The sequence below is a fragment of the Camelus dromedarius genome, chromosome 11, assembly GCF_036321535.1.
Source record: "Camelus dromedarius isolate mCamDro1 chromosome 11, mCamDro1.pat, whole genome shotgun sequence".
Classification (NCBI taxonomy): domain Eukaryota; kingdom Metazoa; phylum Chordata; class Mammalia; order Artiodactyla; family Camelidae; genus Camelus; species Camelus dromedarius.
In genome coordinates, this window is record NC_087446.1 from 69,582,256 (window position 1) to 69,604,609 (window position 22,354).

General features: G+C 49.8%; 2 protein-coding genes across 23 annotated transcripts in view; one reads left to right on the forward strand and one right to left on the reverse strand.

Moving 5' to 3' along the window:
• Nucleotides 1–704: 704 nt before the first annotated feature.
• On the reverse strand, nt 705–4,887 carry LOC135322436 (GDP-fucose protein O-fucosyltransferase 2-like). 3 transcript variants are annotated; one of them, XM_064491206.1, is made up of 3 exons: nt 4,673–4,887; nt 3,051–3,287; nt 705–915 (listed from the first exon to the last, which is right to left on the reverse strand). In XM_064491206.1, exons 1-3 carry the CDS (start codon nt 4,869–4,871, stop codon nt 908–910), a joined length of 444 nt encoding a protein of 147 aa, XP_064347276.1. In that variant the 5' UTR covers nt 4,872–4,887; the 3' UTR covers nt 705–907. The 3 variants fall into 3 exon arrangements, with proteins under 3 accessions (XP_064347276.1, XP_064347275.1, XP_064347274.1); XM_064491205.1 differs by lacking the exon at nt 705–915 and having other exon boundaries at nt 929–3,287; nt 4,679–4,887; XM_064491204.1 differs by lacking the exon at nt 705–915 and having other exon boundaries at nt 929–3,287.
• A 106-nt stretch (nt 4,888–4,993) lies between these two features.
• LOC135322438 (uncharacterized) overlaps nt 4,994–22,354 on the forward strand; it is a 137,025-nt gene continuing 119,664 nt past the window's right edge. For 2 of the 20 annotated variants that reach the window (XM_064491207.1, XM_064491208.1), the window contains exons 1-12: nt 4,994–5,249; nt 6,676–7,054; nt 7,672–7,807; nt 10,277–10,363; nt 10,711–10,871; nt 11,162–11,208; nt 13,758–13,886; nt 14,230–14,363; nt 14,770–14,822; nt 16,602–16,766; nt 17,074–17,186; nt 18,595–19,138. In XM_064491207.1, coding sequence (XP_064347277.1) covers nt 7,766–7,807; nt 10,277–10,363; nt 10,711–10,871; nt 11,162–11,208; nt 13,758–13,886; nt 14,230–14,363; nt 14,770–14,822; nt 16,602–16,766; nt 17,074–17,077 — 822 coding nt within the window. In that variant the 5' untranslated portion in view covers nt 4,994–5,249; nt 6,676–7,054; nt 7,672–7,765 and the 3' untranslated portion in view covers nt 17,078–17,186; nt 18,595–19,138. Of the gene's footprint in view, nt 5,350–6,675; nt 7,055–7,671; nt 7,808–10,276; nt 10,364–10,710; nt 10,872–11,161; nt 11,209–13,757; nt 13,887–14,229; nt 14,364–14,769; nt 14,823–15,104; nt 15,297–16,100; nt 16,767–17,073; nt 17,187–18,594; nt 19,139–19,689; nt 19,879–20,245; nt 20,522–22,354 lie in introns of those variants that run through there. The other 18 variants (XM_064491212.1, XM_064491222.1, XM_064491211.1 and 15 more) reach the window with 18 other exon arrangements.

The window sequence follows — 22,354 nt, forward strand, 5'->3', positions numbered from 1 at the left end:
ATTCAAGTTTTCATTTGACCCTTATTAACAACTAAACAATGGATGACTTTTGAGGCAATCTTGCTTCATGTCTTTAATTCTCACTAACGACACAGGCTATTTAACAGGCAGCAGTTTCTTTTCCAGGAAGAGGGACAAAAAGTTAAAAATGACTCAGTGCCTCTCGGTCCCCAGTGAGTTGGTTGTGACCTGTCAACCCAGCTTTGGGGAAGTGCCTGCTCCCCCTGGGCCCACTGAGCTGCCCCGCAGCCTCCAAGGGGTGCCGTACCCCCACACGAATCCAGTCTCTTGGTTCCTATCTTTGCTTCAGATCCCTCAAGGACTGCCCATGCCCCAGGGCCCAATCTGCCCCACCAGCCTTGGCTGCTGGACTCCAGGACACCATCCTGGGTCTCAACCATCCCCTGTTCCTATGACCGCCCCACTACTCTACATTTTGTCCTTCAAGTGTGGGCTTCTGTGGCTCGCCACACAGCAGGGGTCTCCCCGTCCTCCACCTTGGGTAACTGCATCGTCCTGCACGGTGCCTAGGGAACCCGTGTGGAGGCAGGAAGAATACAGAACAACAGGTGCTCAGAGGGGCTGCCTTTCCCACTGCAGGGGCCCTAGAGAGCTTTCTCCCAGCTGGTTATTCACAGGCGCTGAAGCTGTGGAATCTCGATCTCACCAATTTAAAGGGCATCACCACTAATCACAAAAGCAATCATTTCTTCAGTAGCAAAAGGAGAAAAGACTTTGTGTTCCCCACCTCCAACTGTTTTCCTCCACCTTCAGATGTTTCTCATCTCTGGGCAAGGGTAGAATGCAACTCACAGAATATTATTTTTCAATGTCTTTTCCCACTCTGAATATTGCTTTCCCAGAACCGATGAAGGCTAGAATGGTTTAGCTTCCCTGGACTGAGGATTCAGAGGCCTGGGGGGAAGGGGGGAGGGGAAGTGAGATAACTCAGCAATATTGAACCTAACAGAGACATTAAAAGGTTCTATTCTAAACAGAAAGGAAGCAGGATGCTATAGAAACAGGAAAACCATAGTTGGAAATGCAATAACGAGTTGCAAGAGAATAAACATAAAGATGTAAAAATGAAAAAGGACATCAAAATAAAAAAAGTTGGGAATGGGAGAGGGGAGCAAGAAAATGTAGATTTTTTTCTTTCTTTTTTTTCTTCGTTATTCTTAGGATGTGTTGGAGCCTACGTGATTATCAGTCTAAAGGAAACAGATATAGTAATGGGCTGATATATTTGAAGAATAAGGTAACCACAAATCAAAAGCATACAATAGAGTCGCAAAAAAACCAAAAAGAAACAAACTCAAAATGGCTTAAAGACTTAAATATTACACGCGACACTATAAACTTCTCACAAGAAAACATAGGCAAAACATTATTTGACATACATCTCAGCAATGTTTTCGTAGGGCAATCTAAGCAACCCAAGCAACAGAAATAAAAGCCAAAATAAATAAATGAGACCTAATTAAACTTATAAACTTTTGCACAGCAATAGAAACCATAAGTAAAACTAAAAGACAACCTATGGAATGGGAGAAAATATTTGCAAAAGATGAGACTGACCATGGCTTAATTTCTAGACTATATAAATAGTCCATACAACTTAATAAGAAAAAAATAAACAACCAAATCCAAAAATGGGCAGAACAACTAAACAAGCAATTCTCCAATGAAGACACACAGATGGCCAATAGGCATATAAAAAATGCTTAATATCGTTCAATTATCAGAGAAATGCAGCTCAAAGCTACAATGTTATCATCTCACACCAGTCAGAATGGCCATCATTCAAAAGTCCACAAACCATAAATGCCGGAGAGGCTGTGGAGAAAATGAAACCCTCCTACATTGTTGGTGGGAATGTAGTTTGGTGCAGCCACTGTGGAAAACAGTATGGAGATTCCTCAAAAGACAAAAAAAAAAAAAAAAAAAAAAAAGGCTTATCACCTAATCCAGCAATCCCAGTCCTGGGCATATATCCAGAGGGAACCTTCATTCCAAAAGATACCTGCACCCCAATTTCCACAGGAGCACTGTTTACAATGGCCAAGACATAGAAGCAACCTAAACATTCACTGACAGATGACTGGATAAAGATGTGGTATATAGATATAACAGAATATTACTCAGTCATAACAAAGAAGGAAATAAGGCCATTTACAGCAACATGGATGGAACTGGAGATTATCTCACTAAGTGAAATAAGTTAGACAAAGACAAGTATCATATGATATCATTTATATGTGGAATTTTTAAAAAAATGATACAAATGGACTTATCTATAAAACAAAAAACAGACTCACAGACTTATAAAACAAACAGGAGTTTGGGATTAACAGATACAAATTACTATATGTAAAACAGACAAACGACAAGGATTCACTGTAGAACACAGGGAAGAATATTCAGTATCTTGCAACCTATAATGGAAAAGAACCTGAAAAAGAATAGACTATGTATATGTACAACTGAATCACTTTGCTGCATACCTGAAACTAACAAAACAGCTGTATAACTGAAACTAACAAAACATTGTAAATCAAACACATTTCAATTTAAAAAAAAAATTGATAAGCTCTAAATACCTTTATTCAAAGAAAATCTTGAACTCTTCCCTCTTACAAAATTTAAATGGGTAGCTTGAGCAGGACCAAATTATACTGGATGGGCAGTTACATATCTTCTCCAGCACGTGGCCCATGCTCCACACACATCGTGTTTTCCTACAGGTAAGAACAGCCCTGACTGCACAGAGAGCGACTCTTTCTGGGACAAGGGCTTCTGTGGCAGTGGCCTCCTTGTCACCGCTGCATCTCACCAGGAGGCCAGGGTTTTCAGAGGGGAGGGGACATAGAGCTCATACACTTCAAATTGACTTCCCGAAAAAACTATGGAAAAACCAAATTCACCTGCAGTGTAGGAAACATGAGCAGGGCCCCTAAGCAGACCGACAAGCCCAAAGTAAGATGGCCCGATGTTCAGATCGGAACCAGAACAAAGACCACCTGGCCCCAGTTAAATGACCACCACCTCACCTGCAATGAACTGCTCGTACTCAATGTCAGGGATGTTTCTGTTGAGACTTGGGAGGTCAAAGGAGTCGGACCAGGGATCGGGGCTCTGCCAGTGGTAGAGGTGGCCCCAAGGGAATAGCACCAGTACCGGCTCCTCCATCTTCAGCAGGGTCTTCAGGAGGAAGGCAATGTGGATGCAGACGTTCCTACGGAGGTTGAAGCCCTCTGGAGGGTTGAAGTCACACAGAAGGTACCTGGCTGGGAGCAAAGGAGAGCGGGTCTTCAGGGCCAGGCCTCTGCACAGGAATCCCGGCTTAGATAGAACAGATACAACGGGAATCCCTGCACAGCCCATGGCCTAGACTCCAGACACATTCAGCAGCTTCTGGTTTGTAAAGTGGAGGCACTGCCCACCCATCTCCATGTGGCCAATTACTTCAAGTCCGGGAGCAGTTGCGGAAGACATCTTGGCATCCGTCTAACACCACTAAGCACCCGACTAGCATCTGAGCACCCGTTCTCCAGGGGCTCTCAAACTTCTTGCTCTACAGAACCCTATACACTCTTAACAATTACTGAGAACTCCAAAAGGCTGCTATTTATGTGAGTTTAATCTATCAATATTTCCTGTGTTAGAAGTTAAATAAGAAGTTAGAAAAAGTGTATGAATTCACTTAAAAATATTAACAATCTACTGTATGTTACCATTAATACTCTTAAACAAAATATAATTCTATTTTTCAAAAGAAAAATCATTAGTGAGAAGAATAGCAGTGATTTTAATTTCTGCAAATCTCTTTTGGACTGGTGAGAGCTGAATTCTCCTATCTGCCTCTGCATTCCCTGTTTTGTGATATCGCAGGCCAGGTTTTCCCTGGAAAACCCCGCAGGAACTCGGGAGAGCAAGAGTGTGCAAAAGGCAGGTGACATCCCGGCGTTTCTATGAAAATGGTCTTGCACCTCAGGGGCCTTGGATACACTTTGATAACTGCTGCCCTATCCAAGGCGAGACTCTTCTACACAAGAGCCAGGCAAGGGTCCTGGATTCTGTAATGAGTTACCGCCACCACACCCCTCCCTTCTCTGTGTGTTCCTCACAAGCTCCATTACTGCAGATGAGGATGTAATCCTCAACTGGGGCCTCTAATCCCAGAAGACTGCTAACTTCAAGAGGGAGGGTCCCATCTACCATCCCTACACCCCGCATAGTTTATTTTGAGTCAAGCCCTAGATAACTGCTTATCGGCACTGACCCTTGTGTCTTTTTCCTGAGGTTGACTGAAGGAACCAACATCTGGATGGAACTGAAATTTCCCTGCAGATAAACAAGGCTGATAAGCCACCCCATTCCAACATCTGATTCTGGGGCTCTTCAAAACCCGGGTAAGGCCCCGCTTCATCTAAGATGGGTCCTCCGCCTGCCCTTTCCGGGGGTTTCTGGGAGGCCGCGGCCACCAAGGGCGACCCAGACTCGCGGCCCCAGCCCCAGGGCCTGAGGGGGAGGAAAGCTTGAGGCTGTGCCCAAGCCCTGCCCCGCCCCGCCCCAACACGCTCCCCGGCACCACAGCCCTCCCCGGCCACCGCCCCAACCCCGATCCCACCCCAGTTCATGTCCGCCGGCCCCGCCGACGGCGCGGACGTACGTTTACCATCTGTGGGACGCCGCCCCAGACAGGATGTCGGCCGCCGACTGACCAGGCCAGAACTAGTCGCCCGGCCGAGCAAGCCGCCATCCCCAGCAGCAAGCACCGCCATGGTCCCGGGCAGCTGCACACTTCCGGAGCCCGCTACCCGCCCCAGAAGCGCACGCCGGCCCGCGCAGAGCGTGGCGCCTGTAACCATGGCAACTCCGCGGGGCCCTCCCCTAGCGCTTGCGTCGTGCGTCCTCCCGAGTCTAGTTGTGCGAGGGCAGAACTTGCGGAGCCAATGCGAGCCAGGGCGCAGCCAGGACGGGGGTGGGGGGAGGCTTATGGGACAGCTGGGCGGGGCCGGGGAGGGCAGGGCCGCGCGGAAGTCCTGACCTGCAGGTGGCGCCGGCCGGAGGCTGGGGCGTTGCTGCCACCAGTGGGCGGGGCAGCGGGGCAGCGGGGCGGGGGCACCCTCACCTGTCCGTGTGTGGGGATCAGCCTGGGCTCCGTGGCCTCCGCTTGCACCGGACGTGGACCCAGGCTACCGGTGGGCAAGATAGAGGACTGAGCCCAGGCACGCACGGCTGGCCAGGTAGGGCACCTGAAGTGCAGATCCGCCAGGCCCGCTGCCGGCCTTGAATACGCGCTGCTAGGCAGTTTCCAAGAAGACGGGATCTGTCATAAGAGGGGAGGTAGGGCTTGGGTGCCAGATGTCGGGTTGGGTGCAGTCTCACAGGAGAGCCACGGTGAGAGGGCGCAGAGCGGCCCCTGTGTTGGCGGGGCTAAGAGTTTGGGGTATAGGGTCGGGGTGGTGTGTGCCTTTCTCTGTGGTCTCCTCACTCCAGAGCAAGGGGCTCTGCTTCCCCCCTCCCCTCACTGCACTCCCTGCCTTCCCCAGCACCACCTGGGGTGTGGTCATGTCGAGGCAGGGAAGGCCCAGGGAAGGGGCTCATTCAGGGGCAGGGGCCACTCTGCAGGGATGCTGGACCTGACAGCAATGCAGTGCTTCGGAACTCCCCTGGGCTGGGTTTCTAACCAGTGGGATGGAAGGGCCTTTCCTTCCTGGGGTGCATTTGGGGGAACTAGATACGTCATGAATGTCAGCCCTGAAAATGGAGGCTGCGCTACATCCATTCTTGGAAAGAAAAATCAGGCCCTTCCAGCCCAGGTGACTCAGAAAGTCAGTCAGCAATGTTCGGGGTCCCCAGTTTAGGCTTTCAATTAGAGCTGAGCGGCTCAGGAGGCCAGATCCCTGTCCGTGGCTCCAGGAGTAGGCTTTCTGCTGGGGGACAGGATCCTCACAAACACCTGTGTCTTTGTGGGTCACTCCCCTCTGACAAGCTGGGAGGCAGGGTGCAGTTGTGGGAAATCGTGTTTCCATGAGGAGAGGGCCACCAAGTGGTGGGGGCACAGGAGACAGTGAGAAAGAGTCCCGCAGCCTTTCTGGAATCAAAAAACTGGCAAATGTGAAAAAGTGCATAATTTGTTTTATTGAACAGGCTGCTTATGTACGTTTGGAGGGCCAGGTTCAAGGACTCTGCATCCCTCCAGGACAATAGCCTCAAGAGAAGAACAGACAGAGCAGGAAGAGATGTGGGGTTTCTCCCAGGAATGAGGCAGAACAGGGATTTCTGCAGATTTGCAAGGAGACCCCGACCGCTGAGCACCGGGTTACCACCCCACGTGACCCTTGTCGTGTTTGGCTTGGGCTCTGGGTCTGGCCTGATCATGTATTCTTCCAGCTGAGTTCCAGAAATTCAGAGGGTAGACTTAGAGAGGCTGCGTTTGGAACCCGGTGTGGAGACGGAGGGTCCTTTATCCTGAGTCCCCTCAGCCTAATCACTGTAGCTGAGTTCCAACACCACCCAGGCCCCCAGGGTGGCCGTGGAGGGAGAGCAAGCCTGGCAGGTGACCCAGGGGTCCCACTGCTGTGCCCCTCCCTTATCTTTGTTCCCTTTCACCCCGGAAGGTGTGATTGTCTCATGTCATGGTGACAAGCCATCTCTCTTCTCTGTCAGGTGGGATCCCCACCCCCGCTCAGCCTTCTTTCTGCATGGATGCTGAAGGACCAGGCTCACTTGAAGTTCTGAGTTTGAGCAGTAAGGTGGAAACAAAGAAACCAATGGAAACAAAGAAACAAGTCATTGTGGCAAAGCTCCCCACCACAGAGAAGCTGCCCTGAGTGGAAGGGAGGGTGTGGGCATGCCCATTTGTTTCGTGTCTCCCAGTGCTCTTCGCTTTCTTATTGCAGACCTGCATGGTTACAACAAAATGATCTGCAAAACTGAAAATATTTACTCTCTGGCTTTTACAGAAAAGGCTGACCAGCCTCTGGTTCCCGTACCGGTCAACTGATTGGAGTACCTTTCCAGTTTGGAAACATCTGGGCAGGCCCAGGTTTGCAAAATTCTTTAAGAGTAGTTATGGAGTTTTGCTTCTAAACATTTTTATGGCTGTATACTTCTGAGCTGAGGTTGTGCTGTGTAATTCTGAGCCGGGATTTTCTCAAACTGTTTCTTATTTCTTATACCGGACACCCCTAAATTCCAAGGGGAATGGGATGGTAAGGAAGCCATGGAGTTTAGGAAAAAGATACAGATTTCATTTCCATTTAAGCATCGATGTATCTCCATCCTAGGCAGTATCGGTTCTGTGGTATTGATAGGGGAACTAAATAGCAACCAAATTTATAGAAAATAGTGGGTCATTGGGTACACAAGTTCTTCTTTTCAACATTTTTGTAGTGTTTGCAGTTTAAGATGACCGTTCCTGAGAAACAGGCAGCCTCTTAGAATGAAATAGCATTTTCCCTGAACCATACTCAATTTTTATTTCGTAGACAGCAGGAAGGGCAATCACACATCCAACACTTGGGGACCTCAAAGATAAAACGTAACTTTCTGGGAGCACACTCCCCCCGTCTCCCTCTGCTCTTTTCACTGTCCCATTGTCCCTGAAGGCTCTTTTGTATCTTCTGCTCATGACTCCAGTAACTCTTCCTTCTCTTCCCTCAGCTGGTAAGTTTACTTTTCTACTTTGACCAAGCAAACTGAAGCCAACAGAAGAGAACTTTCACCAGCAACTCCCAGCACATCCGCTCGCCTTCTGATGTCTGTGACCTCACTCTCGCTGCCCCACCTCTTATTACAGGTGACACCGAAAGCCAGATCATCCAAAAGTCACCAGGGGGCCCATCCATACAATCTTCTCCGGGCTGTCACTCCCACATCCATCCTCTCTGTCACTACCTCATCTATTTTGTTCTCCTGCTAGTTGGCTCCTATCAGTATATAAAAGTCCATCCTCTTAAAAGAAACAAACAGCACTCCTTGACTCTAATTGGCCCCCACCAATTGCCACCCCATGTCTTTGCAGCAAATCTTTAATGAGTCGTTTAAACTCACTGTCTGCATATTCTCTTGAGCCATTCCCTTTTGCACCCACTCTGGCTTTTCCCCTGATCCCTCGCTCTATGGAAACTGCTCTGTCAAGGCCATCAGTGACCCCACGTTGCTAAATATAGTGGTCAGTTTTTAGTCTTCATCATGCGTGGCCCTTTGGCAGCATTTGACCCAGCTCTTCCATTTCTCCTCCCCCGTGTTCCTGCTTCACTTGGCCTCCAGCCCATCGCTCTGCTTTCGATCCACTGGATGGTCTTTTGCCAACGTCTCCTCTTTTTTCCAAATATTTACTGCGAATGTGCCTCGGAGTTGGGTCCTGGGTCTCTCCTCTCTCTCACTGCTATACTTTTGGTGGAAGCAACCAGACTTGGAAATTGACATGCCATCAATTTCTCGATTTGTCCAAAACTCCCTGATTGGCCTTTTCCATTTGGAACTCTCTCCCTGATACTCATATTCTTTTTCTTTCGTTCATCTTGCTTTCACATTCATACATATGTTCTACTGTGTAAATTACTTTTCCAAATTTTGAATCAGTCCATACATATCATGTGAAATGCTCAGATCTCTATTATTTCCACTAAGATGCTTATTCTACCTTAGAACCTTTCTGCATTTCTGTATTTATGTCAATAAAGTGAATAGTATTTCTACAAGCCTCATAGTTAAACAGTGTGTTTGTTTGGGGCTACTATGTAACATGAAATAATGATACATCAACATAGTCCTTTTTCATTTAATTTTATGTAACACCAAGATGAGGTTTTTGCACTGAAGACGGTTTCATTGAAATTTTACCTACGTTATGGACAGTCAGTTTATGTGAAAGCCCTCATTTCTCCCCTTTTCTGATATATTTTCCATTTGGCTATTATAACATATAACTTGGCATGAAATAAAATTCCAAATCCATTCACATAATAAAATTAATACATTTAAATTATATTTTTTAATGTTAAAAAGAAAGAAAAAAAACCCCAGACTCCTCTACCTATTAGGCATTTCTGTGGCAATATCTAATAGACTCCTTAACCATGACATTGAAGAACTGAGCTGATTCCAGCCCCTTTCCACCTGCTCAGCCCCATCTTGTCCCATCCCCTGTGGATGGAGAGGACATCCATCCCATTTTCCAGGTCCAGATGTTGGAACCATGTTCTCTCTCTCTCATTCTCTTACACACACACAGACAGCAAATCCAGCTTGTTAGAAAATTCTGGCTACTCTGAATTCATTAACCACGTACTCCCTGTTCCCCACCCTCCTAGGAGCCACCTTCAACCCCTTGTTGGACACCAATTAGCCTACTTCTTCCATCTTTGCTTTTCTACAATCTCATCCACACAGAGTCAGAGGGAGCCTATAAAAGCATACATTGAGGGGGTGGGTGTAGCTCAGTGATACAGTGCATGCTTAGCATGCATGAGATCCTGGGTTCAAACTACAGCACCTTCACTAAAATAAATAAATTAACCTCCTCCCAAGAAAACCCAAAACAAAAGCATAAATTGGACATCACCCATCCCATCAAAACTCACTAAAAGGGTCACCATTCCATTAGGAGCCAAAGTCGTCCCAAAGTCTTCGAGGACCCGGCCTGCTCTGCCTCTCCGCCCACACTCTCCCCATCACTCTGGGGGCCTCTGGCTCCGGCTCTTCCTTCTTCCTCCGGATCTATTCTGCTTCAAGTTCATTACTCCTTGAGATCTGCCAGGATTGCCTTATTCCCTCCTGCCTGCCTCCCACCCCACCACAATCACCTGAGTTTGCTCATATCACTCTTATTTTTCCCCAAGCTCTTGCTACCCCCATCATGTTGCCTGTTTTCTCTGCTAAAACTCTGAGCCCCCAGTGATGGGGAGTCGTGTCTATTTTGTTGACTAATAAAGCCCAAGAGCCTTGGGAATGGGTATAGTTACTAGATTCCCATAAGTAGTAGGAGCTTATACAGATTTGCTGAATGAATGAAGAGGTCCTGGTCCAATTCGATGGAGCACTTCTGTGTCCTGCTCAAAGATTAACTCTCCTTTCCTCCTGAGAGAGGGTGACCACTTCCTTGGTGATCAAAGGCAAGATCTATTTTCTTTATGCTGTTAACCTTATGCGGGGAGATTGGGGGATCTTCATTTATATTTTAAAATTTGATTCACTCTGCAGTTTGTCTCCTGTCTATGTATCCTTTTGAGAAACCGTTTATGAGTGATCATTCTTCCATCAGATTGAACAGGATCCAGGGGGAATTACCAAGCCTGTCCCATCGGCCATCCTGTGTGTCATGTCCTGTGACCCAGTGGATGCTCAGCACGTAAGTGAACCAACAGGAGTGAGTGAAGAGATGGGAACATCTCATTATTGTGGTGGCTGCACTCTGTCCGATGCCTTGAGATTTGGGGAAGGGTTTACAACTGCGGAGGCGAGATGTCAGGTCCTCTGTGCTCTTCCTGAGTGCCCTGGCCTTACCCATTCCCCCAGCCCCCTCTGGGCAGCCAAGCCCAGGAGCTGGGCCACCGGCGATTGTGCTGATCAATAATCCACCTCACCCAAAGTCCGGGGGTAAGAGCGGCCAGCACAACTGGTTGTAGACTCTGAAGTCAGGTCCTTGGAGGAATTCCTCACTGAACAATGTTTTGGACCTTTTATTTTTCTCTATAGCCTCCAGCTGAAGAAACAGATTGCCTTAGGTACATGAAAGGTGAGGACACCTACTATCCCCATGGAGCCCAGGTGGGGCTGGGAGTCTGCTGTTTGTACAGCCGGTGGGCTCGTGTTGCTTTGGGCATCCCTGTGCCTGAATTCCTGCAGTACACTCGGTGGTAAGGACGGGGGTGCCTGGCAGGGAGGGAAGCGGGTCGGGGGACTACACAGCTGGGGAGACGTTAACCTGGGGTGAGCGGGAGCCGGCTGATGCATGGAATCTCGGTGCAGGGAACTCTCCAAACTCAGAGAGGTTCCCACTCCCGCAGGGTCCCTTTGATCAGGGTGCTAGGCTGTCAGCACTGCAGGGTCCCTGTGAGGATCATGGTGCCTTCAGGCAGTGGGAAGTGAGGGGTCCAGTGGCAATTAAATTAACTGTGCACCCAAAGCCAACCCCCGTCTCTTTCAGCCTGTTTCCTAATCTGCAAAACTGGAATGATGTTAACCATCCCGCAGGTTTGTTGATGGGCTGGGACACACTAGACTGCCAGGAGCTGGAATTCCTCTGTGCCCTGATTGTAATCCTTCCTTCACACTATTTACTCTCACAAGTTCAGTCTCTCTGTCTCTCTGTCATTCACTTGTAACTTTCTCTCCTGCTCTGGTTTCATTTGATTCCCACCCTCCTCCCAATCCCCAGATGAGTGAAATTAATTTCTGTGTGTCAGTTCCAAATTCCCGGGAAAGATGCTCTGTCCCCTCTGGATTGGTTGTCCAACCCATCAGTTGCAGTCAGAGGAGTGAGTCCCTCTGTGACCAGAGGAGGGGCTCTGCCCAGCCCCCCAGCCACCACTGTGGGAGCACATAGCTCTCCGAGGAGGAGGTACTGGCTGTGACTTGGTGTCACTAAGTATGAATTTATCTCTCCTCTTGCCCCAGCTTCATCCCCCTAAACAAAGATGAAAATTAAACACTCCCGAGATTTGTGTCATGGAACACTCAGGGTGGGGGCTAAGAGGGCTGGATTCCCTGCTGAGTGTAAGGGGCTACAGTGACTCCCCAACGAGAGCCTGTAAAGGAAACAGCACCGGCCCCACCGGACACTTAGGGTGCTGAGTCTGCGTGACATTGAGCCAGGCTTCTGACCACAGCTCAGGGGTCTGGTCTGACCGGTTAGTCTTTGAAACCAACCAGCTTTTGATTCCTCAATCCCTCCCTGAGGTTTTACCTGAACCACGAGCTTCTGTATCTCTGAAGACAGATGATGAGGACCCTTCACGTAAGGCATTTGCACAGCCCTGTGCGGGAATTTGTGCTGCACGGTCTGCCCGGCGAGCTGACCAAAGTTCGTATTTTACTGATCTTAGAAATAGTCTGGTTTCCTGATGCACTGTTTCACTGAACAAGCAACAGAAGCCACCTCTGGCTGATAAAAGCAAAAAAGGGACTTAATGAAAAGATACTGGGAGGGTGCATGGAGTGGCCCAGACCAGAGCCGACCCGGGGGCCGTAGGAGATATTGGGGAGCCCCAGGCACCAGGCTGCGCAGGGTGCTACCGGGCCCCCTGCTGCCCCAGCAGGGACCCCCCTCCTCCTGACACTCCACCTCACTGCAGGTTCATGTCCCGGCAGGGCCAGGTCACACTGAAGCCACCAGCACACACCTCAATGGGGGAGTTGGCCCCTTCTCAGCTGAGGGCGTTCCTGGTGTGGGGAGAGGCCCAGTTAGAGGAAGGCGGTTCCCCTACTGTTCCAAGTTAATGCGCAAGTCAGTGTCCATCACTCAGGAGAGCCGGGCTTGTCGGACCTCATTGTGGTGACTAGGCCGTCTGAGTTCACGTATTACTTTTTAGGTTGGAAGGCCCAAGAGGGAGAAAAAGTGGAGGTTCTAGTACTTATTTTATATTTCCCATGTACCAGGTGCGGTAAGCAAGCCACTTCAGACAAGGCCCATAACAACCACATTAATAGGCCACGGAGAAAGTCATGCAGTCAGGCCTCTGCAGCCCCGAAACCCGTGTCCTCATCAGTTCCGTAGTTACCAGTGGAAGTTGTAGGGATTTATGGGACTGTGTGCTCCTGTGGGGGCTGGGATGTGTGTGTTTAAATCCACATGTTCAGAAACTCGGCCAGAACCACAGCCACTGATTGTCTGCATGGAGGCAGAGGAGGGGAGGCTTCCAGCCTCTGGTCCAGCTCGTGTGGAGCTCAGAAGTTGCTCCTTCTGTCCTGAAAACAACACCAGAGCTGAGGGAGCTGCAAACCCACTGCTCTTCTTAGATCCACAAGAAAACTGAGGGGGAAAGCTGCTCCCAACACAGAGAGGCAGCCGGGCAGGCTTGGAGAGTCACAGCTCCCAGGGCAGAACCCGCTTTTGTAAGAACCCCGGGGGCAGGCAGATTTAACAGGTCCCTGAGGCCAGCTGGAGGCTCAGCGTGGGGAAGTCCGAGTGTGACAACTCCAGGGGGCCAGTCAGAGGGGCCCCCTGCTCTTTTTCATGCATTTTACCTCCAGGACCGTATCCTGTTCTCAGAGTGAAGATCATAGGAAAACTCCTCATGGTTCCTGCCAGGAAAGGAAAAAATAGCTCTATTGAAATACACCCAGAACATTCTCTTCCATTGTGGCGGGTTGTGTTTTTTTTTTTTTTTTAATGAGAAATTATTTTACCAGAGCCTAACCTACCTGGGGGAAGGGAAATACCTTCTGTGTCACCCAAATTGGGGTGGGGGAAAGAGACACACTTGTGGAGGTCACAGCTCAGGGCACAGGCTCAATGAGAACTAATCACAGGACTACAAATGCCCTGCTCTGTCCCGCTCCCCCAACACCTTACCTCCATGTCAGTAGGGCCCCTGTGTAATAACAGGAATAAAATTAAAAGAAGTAAATGTCTCAGGAGTGTCTAGGGAAAACCCAAAGACAGCGGGGAGATGAAAACAAGGACACACGGTTGGCTTTAGCCTCTCGCACGAATAGCTGTAGCAAACTACACACAGCCCAGCCCCAGTAGATAAACAGAAAACCTCACAGAAGAAACTATTTATTTTGGTTCTCTTACCCAGTGCATTCCATGGTGCATCCTCGCCTAGAATTGAGTGGAAGCAAGTCCATCTCAGAAGGGACATACCTGAAGAGAAATGGCTTTCCAGACTCTGAAGGGCAGAGAAAGCACCAGCCTGGGTTAGAGAAAGGTGAGGGGTGGGGTAGGGGGTGGGCTGCCTTCTTCCCCAAATAAGGAACCTTCCTGAGGCCAGCACAGTGGGAGGGAGGGCCATAGGGTGGAAGCAGCCAGACTTCTTCCTGAGAAGTGATAGGATGCCTCCAAGGGACCATTCAGGTGCCCAAACTCTGTCCTGATGGTAGGAGCCAGTCGGTCTGCCTCAGAGCCCAGGACTGAGGTGGGCGCACAGCAGGCCGGTCTTACTTGGCAGGATCAATTTCACTTCTCCGAAACCCCGTGTAAAACATGAAGCGTGGACGACCTGGTGAGCACAGCTCTGCCCTCAAGACCGGTTTCAACTCCTCTCTTCCCAGAGAACAGCATCTCTGAGCCCGTCCTGGGTGACTTCACAGAGATCACCCTAGTGGCCCAGGCTAGTGACCGGGAACATGTACCTTCCTGCAGCCAACCCCAGACGTCCACTGATGCATCATATACTGGCAAAGATGTGAGTTCCTGTGCATTGGTCTAACAGCAGAGACTCTGCCACAGGCCCAAGAGGTGGTGTGTGGGACAAGCAGGGGTGCAGGAGTGTACGCAGTGCAAAGGTGTAAGTGGTGGCAGGGGTGCAGGGGCTGTGGAGGGTGCAGGCAGTTCAGGGGATGCGGGGGTGCAGGCAGTGCGGAAGGGCAGAGAGTGGCAGGGGTGCAGAGGTACAGGGAGTGTAGGGGTGCAGGAAGGTGCTCAGGCACGTGGCCAGGGTCAGAAGGCAAGTGCACATCCTCGCAGTCAGCCTGACCCCGGGAGATTAGTGCAATGGTCTGGGGTGGCGGAGGGGGCGGCGGCGGCGGCGGCGGCGGCGGTGGGTGGGAGGCTGCCCGGGCAAGCCGGTCGATTTCTTCTCTTCCCTGCAGCCTGGCCTGGGGGGGCGTTGGCCGCCGGAGATTCGCCAGATGTTGGACTCCAGGTAAGCTTGCTCCTGGGTGGTGGGGCGGTTAGGTCAGGGGGCGGTGGCAGCGGCAAGGGGGCGGAGCGGGGCTGCCCCTGGCGAACTGATGGAATAGCTGCCTTCTCCCGGCTGCCGGGCCTGGGAGCGGCCTCTGCTGCCCCAGGTCGCTGCACACACCTGTCCCACTCAGCAAGCTGAGTGGGGAGTGGGGGCGGTGTCGTTAAGGTGCAGGGCCCACGGGGATAGGGGGGCTGCCGCACGGAAGCCGGTCAATTCGCTCCGCTCTCCCCCGCGGCGGAGCCAGGGGCGGCTTCTGCTGCCGTAGAGGCGGGACGCCGGTCTCCAGGTGAGCTTGGTCCTGGGAGGCGGCGGCGGCGGCGGCGGCTGGGGGTTGGGGTCCGTTCCAGGGAGCTGCTCCATTTCTTCTCTCCCCCGCGGCCTGGCCTGGGGGCGACCTCTGCCGCCAGAGATTTGCCTGAGGTCCGACTCCAGGTGAGCTTGCTCCTGGGAGATGGGTGCGGTGCAGTCAGGGGGCTGGGAAGGTGGTGGCTGCGGGGATAGGGAGGCTGCCCCGGGGGAGCTTGAGGATTAGCTCCCATGTCTGTGCCGCGTGGCCTGCAGGCGGCCTCTGCTGCGCCAGGTCCCGGGACAACCCTTTCCCACTTTGCCTGCTGGGGGCGGGAGGCAGGGTAGTCAGGGTGCACGGGTGGCGGGGGTCGGGGGCCTGCAGCGGGGGAGCGGGCACATTTGCTCCCATCTTCCCCGCGGCTTATCCTGGGGGCGGTGTCTCTTGCCCTGGGTTAAGAGACACGTGTATCCTAGTCAGCCTGGCCCCAGGAGGCGGGCGTGTTACGTTGCGGGTGGTGGCAGCAGCGGCAGGTTTTCCCATGGAGCCGGTCCATTTGCTCCCATTTCTCCCCATGGTTTGCCCTGGGGGCGGTCCCTGTTGTCCCTAGTTCGCCGGACGTCCCTCTCCAGGTCAGCCTGCTCCCTAGAGGTGGCCACCGTGAGGTCAGGGGGCAGGAGCGGTGGCTGCTGTGGGGGTAGGGGGCTGCCTTGGGGAGCTGGTGGATTGGCTCCCGTCTCCCCGATGGCCTGGTGTGGGAGTGGCCTCTCCTGCCTCAGATCACCAGACACACCTGTCCCATTTAGCCTGCTGGGGGAGGGGCGCCCTGGGAAGTGCCTTTAAAGTGTGGGGGAGGCGACGGCAGGGGTAGAGGACCTGCAGCGCGGAGCCTGTCAATTTGCTCTCCTCTTCCCCACGGCCAAACCTGGGGGTGTACTCTGCTGCCCAAGAAGCCGGATGCCCGTCTCCAGGTCAGCTTGCTCCTGGGAGGCGGGCGCGATGCTGTCGAGGGGCAGAGGCAGCTGCGACGGCCGGCTGCCCCGCCTAATGGGGCCACTTCTTCTCCTCTCCCCTGACCTGGCCTGGGGACGGCCTCTCCCGCCCAAGATTAGCCTGAAACCCCACACCCGGTCAGGTTGCTCCTGGGAGGTGGGCGCGGTGACATCAGGGGTTGGAGAGGAGGGGGGTCTGCCCCTGGCGGGCTGGAGGATAAGCTCCCATCTCTCTGGAGGCCTGACGTGGGGGTGGCCTCTGCTGCCCCTCATTCCCGGGTCACCCTTCTCCAGGACATATTGCCCCGGGGGTGCTGTAGGCTGCGGGGGCGGCGGGTTGTTGGCGGGGGTATGGAGCTTGCCGCTTGGGAGCTGGTGGTTTAGATCCCATTTCCCCCGCAGCTTGGCCTGGGGGCAGCCTCTGTTGCCCCAGGTCGCAAAGCACTGTTTCCCTGACAGCTTAACCACCGGAAGTGGGCAGGATGTGCTGAGGGGGCGGAGGCAGCCGCCAAGGCAGCGACGGAGGGGGCTGTCCCTGGCCAGCCGGTCAATTTGTTCCCATCTCAACATTTGCTGTCCCAGTTTCGCAGGACGCCCTTCTCCAGTTTATCCTTCTCCTGGGAGGTAGGCTCAGTGCATGCAGCCCAAGGTCTGGGCTCTCCCCTGGGGAGGGGCAGAACTCTCTTCTTCTTCTTTGTCTTTATTCTTCAGCAAAGTGGTTACTGGCCCCAATTCTTAATTCTGAGAAAGTGTAGCCTGTGTTACGGAGGAGCTGCTGGACAGTGAGGTTTCTGGGTGGGTTTTCACATCACCTGATGCCCCAGGCAGGCAGGAAATCTATTACTTAGAGCTTCTTAGTCTGGAGTTGGGGGATGGCCCCGCCATCCTCACCATGCTTTTTAAAAATGTGTTACTCCCCTCTTTTTCCTAGGTGACATTTTAGGTTATTGGGTCCCAGATTGCTGGCACACTCATCCCTGTTCTCAAACATCTTTTAAACTTGGGTGAAGTGATAAGTTGGGGAAGAAGATGATTTACTGAAAGGTAAGAATACTTAAATTTGCATTAAAGCTACATTCTGTCAATCTTTCTCAAATGATTTTTCTCTGATTCTAAATCCATGACCTAGTGAATGTTGTACTCCTGTGTAAATCATTGATCTTCACATCACACTTGTTGAGTGGTCAACGAAATTTGTTATTTAGATTATTCCTGAAAGGAAAAGCTCAGGCTTTTGAGAATTCCTTGTCTGATGTCACCCAGGCAGTCACAGTAGAAGACAGAGCTGATATAAAAATCCCTCACCTGCCTGAACTGCAAAACTTCTGGGATTACTGATCCCTGAAATGCAGGTGACTCTTGATGATAATCTGGGGGATGGTTTACATGATCAGATTCTTCCAGTCCTGTAAATGGGTTCCGTGGCCCCAGCCCCGGGAGAGCTGGTCATAAGGGCCATATCGTGAGGGGTGGGATGGGAAGGCAAGGTCTAAGAGCTGGCATCACTGAGATTCCACACTCGCTATACACAGACCCCAGAGCCTAATTGTTGTCAGGTTCTGTTCTGGATTTGAGAGTGTGTTCGGACATGATTCTTGCCCTTCAGGGGTCACTGCCTGGGTGGAAGTAACCTTTACATAAATCTGGGGAGGATGACAATTAAGTAGATGGGCTGTTATGATTCTCAGTGTGCCCAGGCTCGCTCTTCCAGGCACTCGTGGGACTAACGAGAGTCATGTTATTCACTCATACACTGATTTATTACCCTTGAATTGATCATTTGTCCCACAGTAAGTGAAACAAGCGATGAGGAACCTGAGTTTTGTCCCCTTTCCTAGCACTGATTGTATCTGTCAGTCAGGCGCCCTGCGTATGCATTGTGAAATGGTGGTATTTCTTGCCCAATGGGACTGCACTGTCAGTTCTGAGAATCAGGGGAGACACGTGGGTAGGACAGCACACTGACACATATGGCACCCCCCCCACCCCATGAGACAGCATTGTCGATGCTCAGGTGACCCGAAGTAGACCGCGGTGCTAAACCTGAGCATGTTTAGTGATCTTGGTGGCTATGAAAATACAGACTGCCGGTCCCTACTTCTGGAGACTCTGAGGGTGTGCACCCCAGAATTCTGCATTTTAAGAAGCACTTTAACTAATTCTGATGAAGATGATCTGAGTGTCCCACTGAGAAACACTGGTGTGCGATGCACCAGTATTGAGGATTCTCAGGGAGCGATGACTTTTCAGGATGGTCCAAGGGCCCTCACGAGACTTTTGCCTTGGGTGTAATTGTATGTGTTCGAAAGTGATGTCTCTCACTTCCAGTGCTTGTCAGCATGCTCTGTGCAGGGATTTGCTCTCAGCAGATATCAAAAACTATAAGTCTTCAGGTCACCGAGCTAGAGTGTGAGCGATCTTTTATTTTGGTTTTCTTTATTGCAATGCGGAGTCTCCCGAGAAGAGATTCAGACTGAACAGCTTTGTGTCGGACTTTGGAAGACCGCTGGTGCCCAAGGGGTTCTCTGGCAGCACAATGACGAATCTAGGTCCCTCTTTCACTGCTACGTCAATGAAGTGGACCGCTTGGACAAGGCCAAAGCTGGTATCCCAACCATAGCCCTTGACAGTGATGTTCGGCTCCAGGAAGCCATCAGATGCAGCAGGTGGCCAGAGGAGGAGCCGAACGGGCTCATGAAATGTGACACCCCCAGCTTCATCAACACGGACCAGAACTCTTCCTTTGGGGAAGATGATCTCCTGATTTTGGAACCACCTATTGTTCTAGAAAATAAGCCAGTTGCCCAGACCTCACACAAAGACTTGAATTGGAAATGTGCTTTGTCAAGTGTTTCTCTGAAGATGTGAAGTCTGTCTTTGTATGGCAGGAAGTCCCCTTTCACAAAATTGTATGTGTTTGTGTCTGAGAGAGAGAAATGGAGACAGACAGAAAGACGGAGACAGAAGAGAGCCCCCTCAGAAGAGAGCTAGTTAAGGTGAGTTTTTGTGCCTTAGTAAACATTTGGGGTTTTGGGGGGAACAAAGTATTTACACTGTCTCATTCTCCTCGTTGGAAACCTTGGCCCCGTCCTCAGTGTCAGCGGCCTTGAACGGGGGTTGCCATGGTGCTTTTCATCTGGCGCTGCCACTTCCACGCTCTGCCTTTAGCACGTTGCTTTGCCTCCCAGGGCTGCCACCCTTTAAACTGTAAGGTGAGGAGTCTGGAGTAGATGATCCATCCCAGCTCTGCTGTTTTGCAAATTTCTGATTTCGTATTCGGATGAGGCTGGGATACACCCAGAGCAGTATAAACCAGGCCCTACCTCCTGTCTCTTGCTGGGGCATCCCTCAGGTCTGTGCCTTCTACTCAAGCCTTTACTGAGCCCAGCTTTTGTCAGGAGCCCAAGTGCCTACCGGGATGGCAGGAGACCTGTCTCTCGTGGTCACGGTGGCCGACATTTCTATTGGTTGTGCTGAAACAGCTCTTCTGAGATCCTCCGGCCACCCTTGCTCCAACCTGAGGACAGACCTACCGTTCCTTTCCTAGGAGGAGGATCAATCCATGCTGCATTTTATGACAATCCTGTCCCCAGGAATGCACGGAAGGTTATCAGCTGAGTGAGGGGAAGTGCCTCTGTGTCTCTGTGTCCCTGTATCTCTGTCTGCTCACAGTGCCCTGCCACCGGCTACTGAACAAGAAAAGTGCTATACACCATGCTGTGTCTTTTGCAGATGTGTAGGTGATGGTCTTGTGGCTCATGTGTGGGCTTTGTGCTGGGATGGTGAAGGGCTTATAAATACCTCATCAACATGTATTCGAGGTGACCTGGTGCCACACAGACTTGATTCATGAAGGCATCAAGCCTGCACACTGGTTTGGAAACAACTTGGTTTTGATCAGTCACACTGCATGCATGACTCACTGCTGATCTCTGGGTGGTTTTTTCATTTTAGATTTATTCACCCAGTGTCTTGCTTAAGCTGAAAAATACATTTATTTCACTAGAATATTCTCAGATTCTTTGTTTTCACACATCCAGTTGTTTAATTCCTTTAAAAATCATTTTGTGTTTATAATGCCTCCTAATATCTATCATCTCTAGGTTCCCAGTGGCCTGAGCCATGCACCAGATTTGATGTAGGAACTGTTCCACCAAAAGAAATCCCTTTGCCATAATATCTTTTGAGGAAAATATTATTCTTTAAGGCTCTAACAGTAAATCGTAGAACAAAGCATGGAACATTTATTGTAGTTAATACATGTTCATGCAAAAAGAAATGATATTTTCATTAAACAATGTTGATTTTAATAACTTTTACTAATGTGAATATTATTACTCATAATTTAAGTAACCAAATAAAACCACAGTTATTTATTATGAAGTTTGAAAACTATTTACACTGTCTCTCAATTAGAGGTAGCTTTATTAGAAGACTGAAAGGTATTTAAAAGATGGAAAAATACCCATGATGACACCATCATTTTTATTAACTAAATATCAAGAACTGTGCAGGGTTAAGATTTAACCCTCTGCAAGCTGTCAAGTTAGCATGAGGTAGTTTGTGGATGCTGCCAGAAGACAGGAGACTCCCCCAGGTTCAGAGACAAAGAACTTCTTGCCAGCACAGCAGGCAGCTTGGGGTTCATGTTCATGTTGGTTCCTGAGTTTCTTTCCTGTTGCTGTTGTAACAAAAGACCACAGACTCAGTGGCTTAAAGCAATACACATTCATCATCTCACTGTTCTATTGTGCAGAAGTGCAAAGTCATTGTCAGTGGGCTAAAACCTACGTGTGGCCAAGGCTACGTTCCACACCGAGGCTCTAGGGAGGGATTCGTCTTCCTACCTTTCCCAGCTTGCAGAGGTGTTCACACTCCTTGGCCCAGGGCCCTGTGTCACTGTGACCTCTGCTGCCACTTTACATCTCTGTCTCTGACTATATAGATATAAAGGAAGAGTCTTCTACATCTGGTATGGACCCTTTTTCCTAAATGGACATTGTATCTCTATTTATGTGCAGATTAAAACCCCTTCCCTCCAGGGTGTGGTGGCATCAGCTCACAAGATTACCACTCTGGGCTTTAAGTGTCCTCTTTGTATTGTCACCTGGGAACTTCTCTTTCCATAGTTAGCTCTGTGTTACATTTGTTGTTGTATTTTACCTGGCATTACTGAAAGTTTTACTTAAAAGGGATCCTAATTAGCTCGGTTTACCTGTTTCCAGAGCTGAAAGCTTCAGTTCTCGAGTATCTGTTTGATTTCTCTTAAAAATACATTCCAGTATATTTCTCTGGTGAAAGTCTTTACCCTGTTGTCTATTCTCCCATAATTTCCTTATTTTCTTGAATATATTAAAAGTATTTTATAGCCTTTATTGGTAACTCTGATGCCTACATCACCTGGGGGTTTGCATCCTTTGTCTAATGTTTCTTATTCTCATATTATCCGTTATATAGTCTTGACATGTTGCATGTCTTGAAATTCTTTATTACATGGCAGACATTGCAAATGAAAAATCCATATGATATTTTCCGTGAGAGGTTTTCTACCTTCCTGTTAGGCAAACAGGGTGAGGGACTGATCATGTCGCTCCAATCAGGCGCTGAGGTGGATCAGGACTGAAGTGCCTTTTTTCTTAAAACAGCTTTGAGGTATACTTGGCAAAGTAATTTTCACACGTATAAAGTGTACAGCTAATACGTTTTGACATAAGTATATCCCCAAGAAAACATGACCACATTCAAGAGAGTGAACATACCCATCACCCACAAAGCTTCTCTCCTGCCATTTGTTGTCCCTCCCTCCCTCCCCATCTCTTCCCCTGGAAACCATTGATCTGCTTTCCATCACAACATATTGGTCTGCATTTTCAACATCGTTGTATGAATGGATTCATGCAGTATCTACTCTATGTTGTCTGACTTCTTTCATTCAGTGTAATTATTTTGAGAGTCATCTGTGTTGCTGTATTAATAGCTTATTTGTCTTATAGCAGAGTATTGTTTTGTGCTGAGATTTACTGAATAGTTTGTTGTGAGCAGTGTTTGGATAGACCATCATTTGTTTCTCCATTTACTTCTTGATGGATGCATGGGTTATTTACAACTTGAGCTATTATAAATAAAATTGCAGTGAATATTTGGTTACAAGTCTTTATATGGACATATGCTTTTCTTTTCTAAAGCACCAGATGAGGAATATCTGGGTTATA